The sequence below is a fragment of the Lissotriton vulgaris genome, chromosome 6 (assembly GCF_964263255.1).
Source record: "Lissotriton vulgaris chromosome 6, aLisVul1.2, whole genome shotgun sequence".
Taxonomy (NCBI): Eukaryota; Metazoa; Chordata; class Amphibia; order Caudata; family Salamandridae; genus Lissotriton; species Lissotriton vulgaris.
The window spans coordinates 28,409,531-28,427,094 of record NC_141694.1 but is presented as its reverse complement, the minus strand read 5'-3'; the positions used below and the strand labels follow the sequence as shown (position 1 = coordinate 28,427,094).

Sequence of the window (17,564 nt, the reverse complement as noted above, 5' to 3'; positions counted from 1 at the left end):
ATGCCGCTCTACACCACTTCACTCTATACCACTCCCCTCTACTCTTCAGAACTCTACGCCACTCTACTCTACACCACTATACTCTATTTAAGTCTACTCTATGCCGCTCTACACCACTTCACTCTATACCACTCTCCTCTACTCTTCAGAACTCTACGCCACTCCCCTCTACTCTATGCCGCTCTACACCACTTCACTCTATACCACTCTCCTCTACTCTTCAGAACTCTACGCCACTCCCCTCTACTCTATGCCGCTCTACACCACTTCACTCTATACCACTCTCCTCTACTCTTCAGAACTCTACGCCACTCCCCTCTACTCTATGCCGCTCTACACCACTTCACTCTATACCACTCTCCTCTACTCTTCAGAACTCTGCGCCACTCCCCTCTACTCTATGCCACTCTACTCTGCGCCACTTCACTCTGCGTTATCCTAGGCCACTCCAGTCTACCCCACCCTAATTTATTTACTTATTTATAACGTTGTATATCTTTTCTACACCACTCTACACCATGCCACTAACTTTCAATGCCTCCAGTCTGTAGCCTAAGCCTATTCCATGCTCTCGCACCCTCCTTGCCACTGACAGTGGCCCTGAGAGCACGACCGGTTTTCTGCTACCCTAGAACGTGCTGCAGATGGGGCACGGGGGACAGTCCGGCTCCATGCAGCATGGCGGCCGAACACTGGATCCTGTTCACGGAGAGCAGGGGAGATGGAGTCCAGAGGTGCCCAAGGGCTTCTATCAGAGATGTTTCTGTGGCTCACAGACATCTCAACAAGACAGTGTGACGTCTGCGATAGCTGAGCAGTGGGAGCATGATTTAATTATTTATTTTATTTTGTCACTTATGGCGACCCGGAGGCATCCAGTGCTGGGTAAGAGGCCACATCATAGCACAGGTAGAGCACCTTAAAGGCTACATTATTTAAAGAGCCAAGTTTCGATCGCTTGCCGGAGGGGAACAGCCATGACAACGCGGGGATTACCCCGCAAAACACGGGGATTACAACGAAAGTCGTTACAACGACTTGCGCTGGAGGGCGCTGTTGGATAGGGAATAGTTTAATTTTCTATCCAACACCTTCCCTACTGTCAATGTGGGCTGGAGTTGGAATCGAAAATTAAACTATTCCACTATCCAGCGCCCTCCAGCGAAAGTCATTGTAACGACTTTCGTTGTAATCTCTGCGTTGTAATGGCACGCGTGGTAATACCATGCGTTGTAATGACATACAACCCTTGCTGGAAGCTTAACTCATTTGCTGTTAATCGAATTGCTAATGGCAAAGAGTTTCAAAGTTTTGCTACATTAAAGCTGAAGGAGGAACCAACACTTCTTGCTTTTTTAATAGCCAAGGTGAAAGCCAGGGGCGATTCAAGGACCAAAGGGATCTATTTGGGATGTAGGGAGTAACCAGTTGGTGTAGGATGGGCGGGCCATGGCCTTGTAGACCCGATGGACATTGCACAAGGATTTAAGTGCCACTCTTTGGCCAATGGGAAGCCAGTGAACGTCTCTCAGACCGTGGCTGAGTTGTAGGAAGTGCAAAGAGTGTATGTGCGGCAGCATTCTGCACAACCTGCAGTTTACGGATACCTCCTTTGGGGGACCCCAGATATAAGGTGTTGCCGTAGACTAAATGAGACAGGGCCAGGGCTTGAACCACCACTTATCTCGAGGTCTGGGGAAGCAGGGATACTATCTTGCATTGCAGTCGTGTCAGTCCAAAGCAACTGGCTGCTGTTTTTGTTGCCTGGGCTTCCAGGATCAGCGTGTCTTCAGGCCACACCTCTAAGCTTTTTATAACAGCCTTAGGGGTTGGAGGGGGGCCAAGCCAATAGGATGCTGGAATGATTCCTGAGGGTCATTCATTCTGTTTTTGATTCATTAAGTTTCAGGCAGGTCTTGTTCATCCAGCTGGCTGCCTGCTCTAGACAGGATCCAATATTAGATGTTTTTTTTACAGAGTTTTATATAGCGCAAACTTGACCCGAACCGGGTATCAGAGCTTTTTACATAGTACCAGTTACATTACATGAGGGCACAATCATCTTTTTGTTAGGCGCGGGGAGATGAAGTGATTTGCCCAGAATCACAGGATGTTCAGCGTCATTGCCGAGACTCGAAGTCGACTGCCCAAGCCCGTTGGCCAACTCCTCTCCCTGTTAAATGTTAAAGTGTCCGAGTCTGGTGCAAACAGAACAGCATCTGGTTGGCGTCTGCATACAAGTTGCCACAACATCTGCCAAAGGCTGAAGTTAAATATTAAACAGCATTGGGCTAAATGAGGACCTCTGCGGGACCCCACCGAGCAGTAGTCCATTCCTTGGAAAAGGAACCGACCCTCTCCATGGCTTGCCCTGTGAGACCTGCCCTTCCAGCCCTCTCTAAAAGTATAGAATGGTCACAGGTTCAAAGGCCACACTAAGACCAAGCAGTACGACAGCCACTGAAGCCCCCCTGGTCCACTCTCTTCTTTGCCTCTTCGACCACTGCACTAGGGCCGGCGTCAAGAAGTGAAAGCCACCCAGTGCATAGGGTGCAGCCCGTCGTAACCTTGATACGGTGCATCGAAGTAAGCTTCCGAAGGAACCTGTAACATGGGACAGAGCAGGACACTGGCAAGGGGAGGAGGGCAGCCGTAGCTGGGCTTGTACTGTGTGGCATCGACCTACGGTGATAAAGTTGGTACAAAGGGGGTGGTGATGGACGGAGCATCTGAATCAATCAAACACTCACACCCAGTCAACAGATCTGGGTTTAATCCATCACCGTTCTTTAGCCAAATCTGCCACCCCAGTTCAGACATGGCCATATGCAAATCAGTCTGACCCTGTGCCTCATGGGAACAGTCCAGCCCGAACTGCCAAGCCATGTCTTCCCTGGACCGGAAACAAGCTTCCGAGGACCCGTTTCTGGCATTCCAGCCGTCTTCAGCCCGGCTTGCTTGAATCCAGTGGCAAAGTGAGCAAGGGACTCACGTCTGAGCATACCCTGCCACACTTATGGCGGCCAAAAGCGGTACAAAAGGGGGTGGTGATAGACGGAGCATCTGAATCAATCAAACACTCACACCCAGTCAACAGATCTGGGTTTAATCCATCACCGTAATAATGTTGGCATGGCTTACGGCCCCCGCGAGACCCTCCATTACAGCATTACGCAGTCGCCAGTTACTATAGCAAGACTCAATGGCAGAAGGTGAAGCATTGTGCTTTCCATTGAACTGAATGGACACGTCGCCCTTCATGCATTACAATAGGACCCTTCCAAGGCAGTGTGAGGATCTGTGTGGGAATGTGAGGGGTCTTGGAAAGAGTCGAACAGTTCTTCTTTTAACGATGCACTAAGGTATCTCCCACCTGCTCCAAAACATACCAGAGCTGACAAAGCCGATAGGTCTGGCTTTTTGTATCTAGAAAGTCTTTGCTGCGTTAAAACACATGTTCATCCAGTGCGTAGATTACTGATGCTGTCTTTATATGTGTACACAGCTGTGGCAAGCATGACTGCTGCTGGAGCATGCCTGCTAGGCTTATCACCTGATATGTGCGCGGTCAACAGTACGAGCCGGGGAAGCAAAGGTAAGCAATCCTCCACTCACAGAGGTGTCCCTTCAGATAGAGGTGTGATATCTAAGAAAGCAGATGGACACTTCAGAGGGGGGCACAGTATAGTCACTGCTCAGCACAGAGTCCTGGGCAGGTCAAGGAACATCTCCCCACCCAGTGCAAGGTCTATGACAGATGCTGCTGGGCAGGGACCCCAGCATCAGGCCAGGATCACCCAGTGATGACCCAGGATAACCCAACCCTCTACTAGCATCACAGCTCTGGGCCAGCCTCAAAAGACCTACCCTTCGAGGTCACCCAGTGAGGTGAACGCTCCCCATCAACATCTGCTGTGGACCTACAGGACTCACATTGTTACCCCGTGCATCTCCGCGCGCCTGCCTCATCATAGACGTAATCCAGCTAGGCTTTATTATGGCCCAGTGAGGTAGGTTCAGCTGAAATTCACTTACTGCTCAGTGAGGGGGGTAGGCTGACCTTCTGGATTTGATTATTGCTCAGTGACACAGGCTAACCACCTAGAATCCGTTATTGCACAGTGAGGTAGGCTTGACCTACTAGACTCAGTTATTGCACAGTGAGGTAGGCTTGACCTACGAGACTCAGTTATTGCACAGTGATGTAGGCTAGCTAACCAACTAAACTCTGTTATTGCACAGTGAGGTAGGCTTGACCTACGAGACTCAGTTATTGCACAGTGATGTAGGCTAGCTAACCTACTAAACTCTGTTATTGCACAGTGAGGTAGGCTAGCTAACCTTCTAGACTCAGTTATTGCACAGTGTGGTAGGCTTGACCTACGAGACTCAGTTATTGCACATTGAGGTAGGCTTGACCTACTAGACGCAGTTATTGCACAGTGATGTAGGCTAGCTAACCTACTAGACTCCGTTATTGCACAGTGAGGTCGGCTAGCTAACCTACTAGACTCAGTTATTGCACAGTGAGGTAGGCTAGCTAACCTACTAGACTCAGTTATTGCACAGTGAGGTCGGCTAGCTAACCTACTAGACTCAGTTATTGCACAGTGAGGTCGGCTAGCTAACCTACTAGACTCAGTTATTGCACAGTGAGGTAGGCTAGCTAACCTACTAGACTCAGTTATTGCACTGTGAGGTCGGCTAGCTAACCTACTAGACTCAGTTATTGCAAAGTGAGGTAGGCTTGACCTACTAGACTCAGTTATTGCACAGTGAGGTAGGCTTGACCTACTAGACTCAGTTATTGCACAGTGAGGTAGGCTAGCTAACCTTCTAGACTCAGTTATTGCACAGTGATGTAGGCTTGACCTACTAGACTCAGTTACTGCACAGTGAGGTAGGCTTGACCTACTAGACTCAGTTATTTCACAGTGAGGTAGGCTAGCTAACCTACTAGACTCAGTCAGTCAGTCAGTCAAAATATCTTTATTCGGCTTATTTAAAAACCATACAAAGAGAAGAAGGATAAAATACATTTCATATGAAATTTTCCGTAATACACATGATATAGGATTTTAACAACAAATTTTAAGATTGTGACAAACAGTTAAAAAAGGTTGTTTGACATAAATAACTAATCTTGACAGACAGCTTTCGCCCTTGAGGCGGCTACCAGAAATTTAGCAACGCAAAAAGTAATGTGGGGATTAGGTAGTAATTGTAAGAAGAGCAGAGCCGGTCTCACCTGGGTGAAGCCGGCTTCTTTAAGAATTGTTAAGAAGAATTTTTTCCTTGGCTCTAAGTACAACCCACAAAACATAACAAAATGCATTGTATCTTGCACTGAGAACTGGTCACAGCTAAAGGGTGGGGCTAGTTCTGGCTTCTGCCAATTATTAAAAGAGCCTAGGTAAAAATGCAGCAAATTAAATCTAAATTTGGTTAAAAGAAACCTGTGGAAGGGGATTGCGGCGAAACCAAGATATGGTGCAAGTGATGGCGAACTGACCAACAGGCAATGGTCCCTCACTGCCGGTTTTGCTAGTTCACGTTCTTCACGGCATATTTCCTTCCTACCCATAAAAGACTTTTTGACAAAGTCGAGATCTTAGATCCTAATAGTCTCCGGGGAGGTAAAAAGCTCCGGGCGGCCTAAGTCTAAAAAAGCCCTGGCCAAATAGGCCAGCCAAGGAATCTTGTTGGATGTATCGAGGGACAGGAAATCGGTCATGATCTTATGGTTTAATGGGAGTTCTTCCTTCATCCATATTTTTAACCAAAGAATCAAAGGGGCCATACTCAGCTTATCTGAAAGAAACTGTAGGCCAACTTCTTTATGTATAGAATACGTTGGGGTCGACTGGGGTACAGAGAGTAGGGTTCTGATAAATCCATTCTCCGCTCTCTGAATTGGTTCCACATTTACATATCCCCACAATGCGGAACCATATAATGCAATGGTCACAGATTTGCTATTGTAAATTTTTAATATGGCTTCCATAGGCCTGGCCCCTAGCCTACCAGCAAAACTCAGAAGTGCTGAAGATGATCGAATAACGGCCAACCTCTTAGCTCTAACCTGTGGACCCCAGGACCCTTTCTGGTCAAACAGTATGCCTAGATAAGGAAATGTGGATACCCTAGAGACCAGGTCCCCCCTGCAAGTGAATGTTTTGTTTCTCTTCCTGCGACACTCTAGACCCACCACCATTGTATGTGACTTGGCTACGTTTATTTTAAGATCTAGTTGCTCCATAAACGAACCAAAGGCATTCAATATGCGCTGGAGGCCAACTCCCGTGCGGGCGATCAGCACGGCGTCATCGACGTATAGGAGCGCCGGGATCTTTATTGCTCCTACACGCGGGACGTCGGCTTCCTGCCCCCCTAGGTGTGCGCCCAGGCCATTGATGTAGATGGTAAAGAGTAAGGGGGCTAAAATGCAGCCCTGCCGCACACCCCTTAATGATCTAAAGAGAGCAGTGCGCCTGCCCTCGTTCGTCACACGTACACTCGAGAAGAGTTCTTGGTGCAGGGAGGCCATAAAGGTGACCAATGCCTCATCAATACCTATCTCCAGCAGAATAGACCACAACTTAGTCCTATTGACCAGGTCAAATGCCGAGGAGAGGTCCATGAATGCAAGATACAAAGACCCCTCCTTGGCTACAGTGTATTTGGAGATGAGCAGATGTAAGTTGATGCACTGTTCGATAGTCCCCTTTCTTTCCCTAAATCCATATTGGATTTCGGACAATCCACCACAGCCCTCAACATTCTCCCTCAGCCTGGATAAAAGAACTCTACCTAAAATTTTTACTGATGAATCCAGGAGGGATATAGGCCTATAACAGCGTGGATCATCCCGCTGACCTTTTTTAAAGATGGGAACTATGGTAGAGGTGTTCCATGATGCAGGTACAGGGTTACCATTAACTGCATTAAACACGTTTGCCAAGACTTCAGCCAACAATTTTGGGGAGTACATAAAAAAGTCAGCAGGCACACCGTCAGGGCCAGGTGCCTTGTGCTTTGTAGTGGACATAATGGCTTTCTCCACCTCATCTCGATTAAAGATGATGGGGCGGGTGGCTGGTCTTGTCGACAGGACGTCTTTAGTTACATCAGCAGTGTCCCCATAGACATTTTTAAAGTGAGATAGCCACTTTTCATCAGGAATAACGCAGTCCGTAATACTAGACTCAGTTATTGCCAAGTGAGGTAGGATAGCTAACCTACTAGACTCAGTTATTGCACAGTGAGGTAGGCTTGACCTACTAGACTCAGTTATTGCACAGTCAGGTAGGCTTGACCTACTAGACTCAGTTATTGCTCAGTGAGGTAGGCTTGACCTATGAGACTCAGTTATTGCACAGTGAGGTAGGCTTGACCTACGAGACTCAGTTATTGCACAGTCAGGTAGGCTTGACCTACTAGACTCAGTTATTGCACAGTGAGGTAGGCTTGACCTACTAAACTCAGTTATTGCACAGTGAGGTAGGCTTGACCTACGAGACTCAGTTATTGCACAGTGAGGTAGGCTTGACCTACTAGAGTCAGTTATTGCACAGTGAGGTAGGCTTGACCTACTAGACTCAGTTATTGCACAGTGAGGTAGGCTTGACCTACTAGACTCAGTTATTGCACAGTGAGGTAGGCTTGACCTACTAGACTCAGTTATTGCACAGTGAGGTAGGCTTGACCTACGAGACTCAGTTATTGCACAGTGAGGTAGGCTTGACCTACTAGACTCAGTTATTGCACAGTGAGGTAGGCTTGACCTACTAGACTCAGTTATTGCACAGTGAGGTAGGCTTGACCTACTAGACTCAGTTATTGCACAGTCAGGTAGGCTTGACCTACTAGACTCAGTTATTGCACAGTGAGGTAGGCTAACCTTATAGACTTGATTGTTACAAAGTGAGGTAGACTTAACCATGAGATCTGACTTTCACACTGGGAGTTCGGCTAACCTAGGCATGATGATCACATGGTAAGGTAGGCTAACCTTCCTGACTAGATTATCCCGCGGTTAGGTAGGCTAACCTTATGCACTCTATTATAGCACCGTTAAGTAGGCTATTCTTGTAGGCTCGGTTATTGCACGGTGAAGTAGACTTTCTTCTTCGACTTGATTATTGCAGAGAGTTGTAAGCTGTGGTCGGCTAATCAGCTGTTCTTAGTTATCGCACAGTGAATGAGACTTATGCTCTGGACTCAGTTATCGCACAGTGAATGAGACTTATGCTCTGGACTCCGTTATCGCACAGTGAATGAGACTTATGCTCTAGACTCAGTTATCGCACAGTGAATGAGACTTACGCTCTAGACTCAGTTATTGCACAGTGAATGAGACTTATGCTCTGGACTCCGTTATCGCACAGTGAATGAGACTTATGCTCTAGACTCAGTTATCGCACAGTGAATGAGACTTACGCTCTAGACTCAGTTATCGCACAGTGAATGAGACTTATGCTCTAGACTCAGTTATCGCACAGTGAATGAGACTTATGCTCTGGACTCCGTTATCGCACAGTGAATGAGACTTATGCTATAGACTCAGTTATCGCACAGTGAATGAGACTTACGCTCTAGACTCAGTTATCGCACAGTGAATGAGACTACGCTCTGGACTCAGTAATCGCACAGTGAATGAGACTTATGCTCTGGACTCAGTAATCGCACAGTGAATGAGACTTATGCTCTAGACGCAGTTATCGCACAGTGAATGAGACTTACGCTCTAGACTCAGTTATTGCACAGTGAATGAGACTTTTGCTCTGGACTCAGTTATCGCACAGTGAATGAGACTTATGCTCTGGACTCAGTAATCGCACAGTGAATGAGACTTATGCTCTGGACTCAGTTATCGCACAGTGAATGAGACTTACTCTCTAGACTCAGTTATCGCACAGTGAATGAGACTTACGCTCTAGACTCAGTTATTGCACAGTGAATGAGACTTATGCTCTGGACTCAGTAATCGCACAGTGAATGAGACTTATGCTCTAGACTCAGTTATCGCACAGTGAATGAGACTTACGCTCTAGACTCAGTTATTGCACAGTGAATGAGACTTATGCTCTGGACTCAGTAATCGCACAGTGAATGAGACTTATGCTCTAGACTCAGTTATCGCACAGTGAATGAGACTTACGCTCTAGACTCAGTTATTGCACAGTGAATGAGACTTATGCTCTGGACTCAGTTATCGCACAGTGAATGAGACTTATGCTCTGGACTCAGTAATCGCACAGTGAATGAGACTTATGCTCTAGACTCAGTTATCGCACAGTGAATGAGACTTACGCTCTAGACTCAGTTATCGCACAGTGAATGAGACTTATGCTCTGGACTCAGTTATCGCACAGTGAATGAGACTTATGCTCTAGACTCAGTTATCGCACAGTGAATGAGACTTATGCTCTGGACTCAGTAATCGCACAGTGAATGAGACTTATGCTCTAGACTCAGTTATCGCACAGTGAATGAGACTTACGCTCTAGACTCAGTTATTGCACAGTGAACAAGACTCATGCTCTGGACTCAGTTATCGCACAGTGAATGAGACTTATGCTCTAGACTCAGTTATCGCACAGTGAATGAGACTTATGCTCTGGACTCCGTTATCGCACAGTGAATGAGACTTATGCTCTAGACTCAGTTATCGCACAGTGAATGAGACTTACGCTCTGGACTCAGTTATTGCACGGTGAATGAGACTTATGCTCTGGACTCAGGTATCGCACAGTGAATGAGACTTATGCTCTGGACTCAGTAATCGCACAGTGAATGAGACTTATGCTCTAGACTCAGTTATCGCACAGTGAATGAGACTTACGCTCTAGACTCAGTTATCGCACAGTGAATGAGACTTACGCTCTGGACTCAGTAATCGCACAGTGAATGAGACTTATGCTCTAGACTCAGTTATCGCACAGTGAATGAGACTTACGCTCTAGACTCAGTTATCGCACAGTGAATGAGACTTATGCTCTGGACTCCGTTATCGCACAGTGAATGAGACTTATGCTCTAGACTCAGTTATCGCACAGTGAATGAGACTTACGCTCTAGACTCAGTTATTGCACAGTGAATGAGACTTATGCTCTGGACTCCGTTATCGCACAGTGAATGAGACTTATGCTCTAGACTCAGTTATCGCACAGTGAATGAGACTTATGCTCTGGACTCCGTTATCGCACAGTGAATGAGACTTATGCTCTAGACTCAGTTATCGCACAGTGAATGAGACTTACGCTCTGGACTCAGTTATTGCACAGTGAATGAGACTTATGCTCTGGACTCAGTTATCGCACAGTGAATGAGACTTATGCTCTGGACTCAGTAATCGCACAGTGAATGAGACTTATGCTCTAGACTCAGTTATCGCACAGTGAATGAGACTTACGCTCTAGACTCAGTTATCGCACAGTGAATGAGACTTATGCTCTGGACTCAGTTATCGCACAGTGAATGAGACTTATGCTCTAGACTCAGTTATCGCACAGTGAATGAGACTTATGCTCTGGACTCAGTAATCGCACAGTGAATGAGACTTATGCTCTAGACTCAGTTATCGCACAGTGAATGAGACTTACGCTCTAGACTCAGTTATTGCACAGTGAACAAGACTCATGCTCTGGACTCAGTTATCGCACAGTGAATGAGACTTATGCTCTAGACTCAGTTATCGCACAGTGAATGAGACTTATGCTCTGGACTCCGTTATCGCACAGTGAATGAGACTTATGCTCTAGACTCAGTTATCGCACAGTGAATGAGACGTACGCTCTGGACTCAGTTATAGCACAGAGAATGAGACTTATGCTCTGGACTCAGTTATCGCACAGTGAATGAGACTTATGCTCTAGACTCAGTTATCGCACAGTGAATGAGACTTATGCTCTGGACTCAGTAATCGCACAGTGAATGAGACTTACGCTCTAGACTCAGTTATCGCACAGTGAATGAGACTTACGCTCTAGACTCAGTTATTGCACAGTGAACAAGACTCATGCTCTGGACTCTGTTATCGCACAGTGAATGAGACTTATGCTCTAGACTCAGTTATCGCACAGTAAATGAGACTTATGCTCTGGACTCCGTTATCGCACAGTGAATGAGACTTATGCTCTAGACTCAGTTATTGCACAGTGAATGAGACTTACGCTCTAGACTCAGTTATTGCACAGTGAACAAGACTCATGCTCTGGACTCAGTTATCGCACAGTGAATGAGACTTATGCTCTAGACTCAGTTATTGCACAGTGAACAAGACTCATGCTCTGGACTCAGTTATCGCACAGTGAATGAGACTTATGCTCTAGACTCAGTTATCGCACAGTGAATGAGACTTATGCTCTAGACTCAGTTATCGCACAGTGAACTAGACTCATGCTCTAGACTTAGTTATCGCACAGTGAATCAGACTTATGCTCTGGACTCTGTCATAGCACAGTGAATGAGACTTATGTTCTCGGCGCCATAATCACACAGTGAGGTAGGCTAACCTTCTAGCCTCGATTATAGCACAGTGACTTAAGCTCACCCAGACTCAATTATCGCACAGCGCAGTCGGCTAACCCTCTATGGTCTAATACTACACAGTGATCTTGGCAAACGACTGCCATGAGCAAGGATCCAACTACATTATTTGCATTTCCGGACTCTCGAGCATAGCTACATCCATATCCTCAAAGGATGCATCTATGCACCATACATCTAAGTGGGATTATTTACATAGTGGTATTCTTGAGTATCTGGCTTGGCCGTGGCCCTTCTGGATCGCAGATGGACACCCTCCGTTTGGTTATCCTGAGTATCTGGCTTGGCTGTGGCCCTTCTGGATCTCAGATGGACACCCTCCGTTTGGTTATCCTGAGTATCTGGCTTGGCTGTGGTCCTTCTGGAACTATGATGGACACCCTCTGTTTGGTTATCCTGAGTATCTGGCTTGTCTGTGGCCCTTCTGGTTCTAAGATGGACACCCTCCGTTTGGTTATCCTGAGTATCCGGCTTGGCTGTGGCCCTCCTGGATCTCAGATGGACACCCTCCGTTAGGTTATCCTGAGTATCCGGCTTGGCTGTGGCCCTCCTGGATCTCAGATGGACACCCTCCGTTTGGTTATCCTGAGTATCTGGCTTGGCTGTGGCCCTCCTGGATCTCAGATGGACACCCTCCGTTTGGTTATCCTGAGTATCTGGCTTGGCTGTGGCCCTCCTGGATCTCAGATGGACACCCTCCGTTAGGTTATCCTGAGTATCCGGCTTGTCTGTGGCCCTCCTGGATCTCAGATGGACACCCTCTGCTTACCGCGTACTGTGACCCCACATGGATGAAACTGTGTACGGCTCCGCGGATCGCCCTGTGCTTATTCGATATTCCCATTGTTTCTTGCACGGCCTGCTGTGGTTTTGTTCTCTTGACTGATACCCCATTCCTAAGATTGAGCTTGTCTGGTAATTGAAGATTTACCAGGGATATTTTAGCCCTCCACAGGCCCCAACCTAGCCCGCTTGGGGATGCCCCTCTTCTCTTCTAACAGACCACAGGGCCCTGGTCCTCAAATGTGGAAAACCAAACATTCAAAAGATGAGAAGTATGCAGAGTGGAATGTTCTCTCATAGTGAAAAGGCATCTTGATGGCTTCAGCTGCAGGCAGGCTGGCCCCAGCGTGACCATCTCTCAGCAGTAAAGAGGCGGCCTGACATATATCAATAAACCTACAGCCTTTGAGGTAAGCTCTTGTAAGACTGTGGCCCCTCCCCTCCTCCTCTGACCCCCTCAGGGGGCTTGTACCTTCAGGGAGCAAGGACTGCCTGCTGCTGCGACCTCCCTGTCTGCCTTTGAGGCGTCAGGAACGCTTGCAAGCCCTGGGTGATGCCTGGTCCTTACACCCCAGACACTGAGGGCAGGGCTGCCAGTGGTGGCGGATAACACAGTTCACTGACAGCTGCGGCCACATGTGCATGCCACATGTGCATTTCTGTCATAGGCGCCCCACCGCTTCGGCATGCTGCAATTCTAAGAACGTGCGCACTCCAATCTTCAAAGCATTCTGGGTACTTGACATGCAAATTAGCCGCCACACTGTAGACTGCATTCTTTAGTCATTCATATTTGGAATGATTTATTTTTTTAACTTTTTTCTTATTTCTTACATTGTATTTGATATGGAAGAAAGTCATCAGGGGCAAAATATCAGTATTTGTAACAAATGACTGTTCTGCAGTGTGTTCAAGTAGCCTTGTTTGAGGGTACAAAGGTGTTTTCCCTCTTGGTGCAAGCAGCTTTTGACAGCTTTTGCACCTTGCTATCACGGGACTACAGCTTGGGAAGTACATTAAAATGTTCACAGTCTGGTGTGTTCTTTATAAATATTCACAGAAACCTATCTAAAGATGGCGGCAACGGCAGGTGTTTACGTTCAGCAACCGTCCAAAATGGCGGCACGCGGGTTCTCATTGAACTCCACTGCATTGCTATTTCTAAGCGATGATACACAGAACCACCTCTCCTTCAGAAAGCAGCTAAAAACCTGGCTATTCGATAAGTAATGCACACACCCTCCCCCAAGCGCCTTGAGACCCTCTGTGTGAGTAGTGCGCTATACAAATTCCTGAACTTGAACTTGCCAGTGTACAACGGAAATTCTGCCACTGCGGTCATCATATAAACTACACTGGCATTAAATGTTGGCGCGGCAGTCATCAAATAAACAATGCTGGTGTTAAACGCCGGCACTGGTGTTAAACGCCGGCACTGCAATCATCATCATCATCCAAACATCTTTATTCGATTCATAGAATCGTAAAAGAAAAAACAGTACTGTACTGTAATTACATCCTTTCAGTCCAGTGCAATAATCCTTGGAAAAGTAGGTTGCAAATTTTAAAAATCAATACATTTGTGCAAATACACGGTTCCAGAATAAAGTACGATCAAAACAACAGTGAAAAAAAACATGACCATTAAATTCTCAGTGCAATAGGCAGTTAGCGTTATAAAGTGCATATGCATCATAATGGTATTCCCCGGGGATGCTTATGCCCCTTTAATATTTGTTACAAGATCAATTAATATAAAAAAGTTGCTGAAGGCAGAATTCATTATAAAATATTAAATACTATATACAATAAAAAGAAATCGACAACATGGTCCTACAACACACAACGAGCTTTAGTCCACTATTGTAGGATCCTAATCAGAATTTCAAACCCTTCTTCATTCTTATATAGTTATCAGCCAATAAAAATCTAAAAACTCCAAAAACAATCAGCTGGGTGTTATCTGTTTTTAAAATGCGTAGCATATCATTATATCTCCTCAAACCCAGTATCCTACCCAACGGTACAATCCATTTCCGTCTGGCTCTCATATAAATGGGGCAAAATAACAGAACATGTGCTATATTTTCCTGCGAGGCCAGTTGGCACATTTTGCACTCACTGTCTTCCACTCCGTTAAGGGACTTTTCCCATTTGGTTGTAAAGGACTTAACACGGAGGGTCCCGTACCTGAATTTCAAATGAAATATTTTCGCAAGTTGAGGTTCGATTTGGATGTATGATGTTACAACGCATACTTTTACCACGCATGCCTTTACAACGCGGTTTTTACAACGCATGCCTTTACAACGCATAGTGCTTTGGGGCGCTGGATATACTCGATGCGTTTTTACCCCAAGTCGTACATGTAGGGGATCACCGGTGTATTTTGGGGGAGGGGACCATCGCTCTTAAAACCCTCTTTTCTCCCGCAGTTAAGGTGGATGTTTGCTCCCCGACCCACTACTCGGAACCATAAAGAGCGGCAGTTTGGGCCCTGGATTTGTATACCTCCAATGCTGGGGTAATGGACTTAGTATAGGTAGCATGGAGTTTTTTTCAGGATGGGCACTGAATTTTGCATTAAGATCGTCCCAGATTTTCTGATATGCGGGCACCATGAGAGCTTAGAATCTAGGGTCACCCCTAGATAAACAAAAGTGTGGACCCTCTCTATTACTGCACCATTCAGCATTATGTTCTTCTTAAAGCTTTTATATGGACATATATTTTGTTTTTGATGGATTTATTTTCAATCCTTTTTGTTTGCAGCTTATTCAGGAGATTTTGCAAACCTCTTGGGGTCTGTGAAAGCAGGATGGTGTCATCCGCAAATGTCAAAGCACATACATGAGCGCCACCTAGCTTTGGAGAATCATGGTTTGTTTCCAGTAAGAGGTCCACCATCTCGTTAACGTAGAGGAGAAACAGGGTAGGCGTCAGGGCGCAGCCCTGGCGGACCCTCTCCTCACTGGTATCTCCTCTGTTAATTCCCCACCCAAGCCCCAGCGCACTTTCACAAAGTTATCTTTGTGTAATTTTATGAGCTGCACCAGTATATTTTTTGGGACCCCTTCTATTAGCAAACTTACCCACAGCAGATCTCTTGGAATTGAATCAAAAGCGGCCTTTAAGTCAATAAAGGCCACGTACAGATTGCCGGATCTTAGTTTGGTGTATTTCCAGGCAATGGTTAACAGCCTAAACACCTGATCTATGGTGCTGGTTCTTTTTCTGAACCCTGCCTGGTACGCGGTCATCAAATAATCCACACTGGTATTATACGCCAGCGCTGTGGTCTTCAGGTACACTACACAACTTAAGTACCCGCCCTGTCAGAAACTTAAGGGCCCCCCGTCAAAGTGCTTGAAGGGGGCCCCCCACGGTCCGCACCCACTCAGGATCTCTCAGGCCAAGGTGCCCACCATCCGTGCACAGTGCGGGAGAGGGCCCCTGGAGCTCGGGGGCCTCCGCACTGCATGAGCTGCGGGGGTTAATGTTACACCATTGGGCCTTGTGGTCATTAGATAACTAGACAGGTGCTAATTTGGCCACAAAAATGGTAAGATGCAGGTATACTTGTGAAATTTGCTACTCAGTGGTATTTGTGAACTTTTTGTAGCTCTCACCTAGACAGTGAATGTGATGTCTCTTCAAGAAGTTTTGTTTTTTAACAGTGGGCTTAGAAGACGCTGAGATGCTATGCGTGTTCGTTTATATCAGATAGTAATGTCCCAACTAACTTACAGGACATTTTTTGTTACATTTGCAAAAACTGGAGGAGGCGGGAGCTTGACGAGGTTCCAGTTAGGTCTTTCTCCTCGAGTACAAGACGTTCCAGATTCACAAATAACCATATTATGTTCCAGGGGCGCCGCCTTTCTTAGAGAAAAGTTCTGTCCACGGATCTCGTCTAATCAACTTTTTGTAGCTGTAGACAAACCCCACAGGGGCCATGCCACCTCTAAAGCTGCCATTCCAAGGTGGGTAGTTTAGTGCATATAGTATTGCTATGCCAAGCCCTAACACACACTCCCTGTGCCCCCAGAGTCCACTCTACATGCAAAAAAAGGGTGCAACCCTAGACTGTCTAGATAACATCCCGATAACATCCCGATAAGGTTGCTAGTTGGTCTCCGCCACATACCGTCGCCAAGCATTACTGTGCAGACGTTCACGCATGTCAACGGGCTGTAGTTGGCCAAGCTGTCTTGAGAACACTTTTTCAAACTTTGCATCATCTGCTCGCTAGCCTCTGCTTTGGAGAGGGACTGCTTGATAGTCTATGCAGAGCGTGTGTATCTGCAGCCACAGGTGCTACGAGCAGAAAAGGAGTGCTGTAGATTCCCGTGAATCCACCCTTGTCCCCGGAAGCGGCAAAGATCACAGATGCTGCCGTGTCTTTTTACTCCCGTTACTATGCACAGCTCACAATGGGGCCGATTCACAGAACTAACTTAAGACAAAATCCTAAACTTACTTCTTTTGGTATTCACAGAAGTTAGGATTTTGTCTTAAGTTTGTCTTAAGACAAAATCCTAACTTCTGTGAATACCAAAAGGAGTAATTTTAGGATTTAGTCTTAAGTTGGTTCTGTGAATCGGGCCCTCTGTCTTTGACACTACACTTCACTTACACTGGATCTCTGAGCAGAAAAGTATCGGAGGTGGAGCCGGCGTGCTAGTTACATCGTCCCTTTATACTCTCTTTCCTTCTCCTGTGCCTCTCCTACTCTTTCGAGCTCCTCTACCTTCTCTTTAGCTCTTTCTGTCTATCCCCAAGAATGTATTTTTGTTTGGTTAAAAGTGGCTTCCCCAATGGTTTCTCCGGTAGAATTGATGATGATGATGGAAAGGTGTTGTACAGCGTCTCATTACTCGTTTCCAAACCTATATCACAGTTTTGGGTTTTCTTACAGGAGCTGGACTATCAGAAACGGCGAGGGCGAGAAAGTGGCGACCGCTTTGTCCCCGTCATGAGTGACTTCATCACGGTCGCAAGCTTCAGTTTCTCAGAGCTGGAAGACCTGCTGAATGAAGCCAAAGATAAGGTACAACAAGTTGTTTGTGTTTTTTTGGTGATTCCAAAGAATAAACCTCTGAAGAAGAGTTTGTGTGATGTGTGTTAACAAGTGAATGCACGTGATTGGGCGAGCGAGGCGTCACTCTGGCAATGAACGTAAGCAAAGGACTCTCGGTGAGTCTGAGTGAGCCGGTAGGATCTGTTGACCA

General features: G+C 46.4%; 1 protein-coding gene across 2 annotated transcripts in view; it reads left to right on the top strand.

Moving 5' to 3' along the window:
* Positions 1–17,564, top strand: part of DAAM2 (dishevelled associated activator of morphogenesis 2) — a 683,417-nt gene that overhangs the window by 608,129 nt on the left and 57,724 nt on the right. For both annotated transcript variants that reach the window (XM_086925887.1, XM_086925886.1), the window contains one exon: positions 17,252–17,383. In XM_086925887.1, the coding sequence (XP_086782013.1) occupies positions 17,252–17,383 (132 nt within the window). The remainder of the gene's footprint in view (positions 1–17,251; positions 17,384–17,564) is intronic.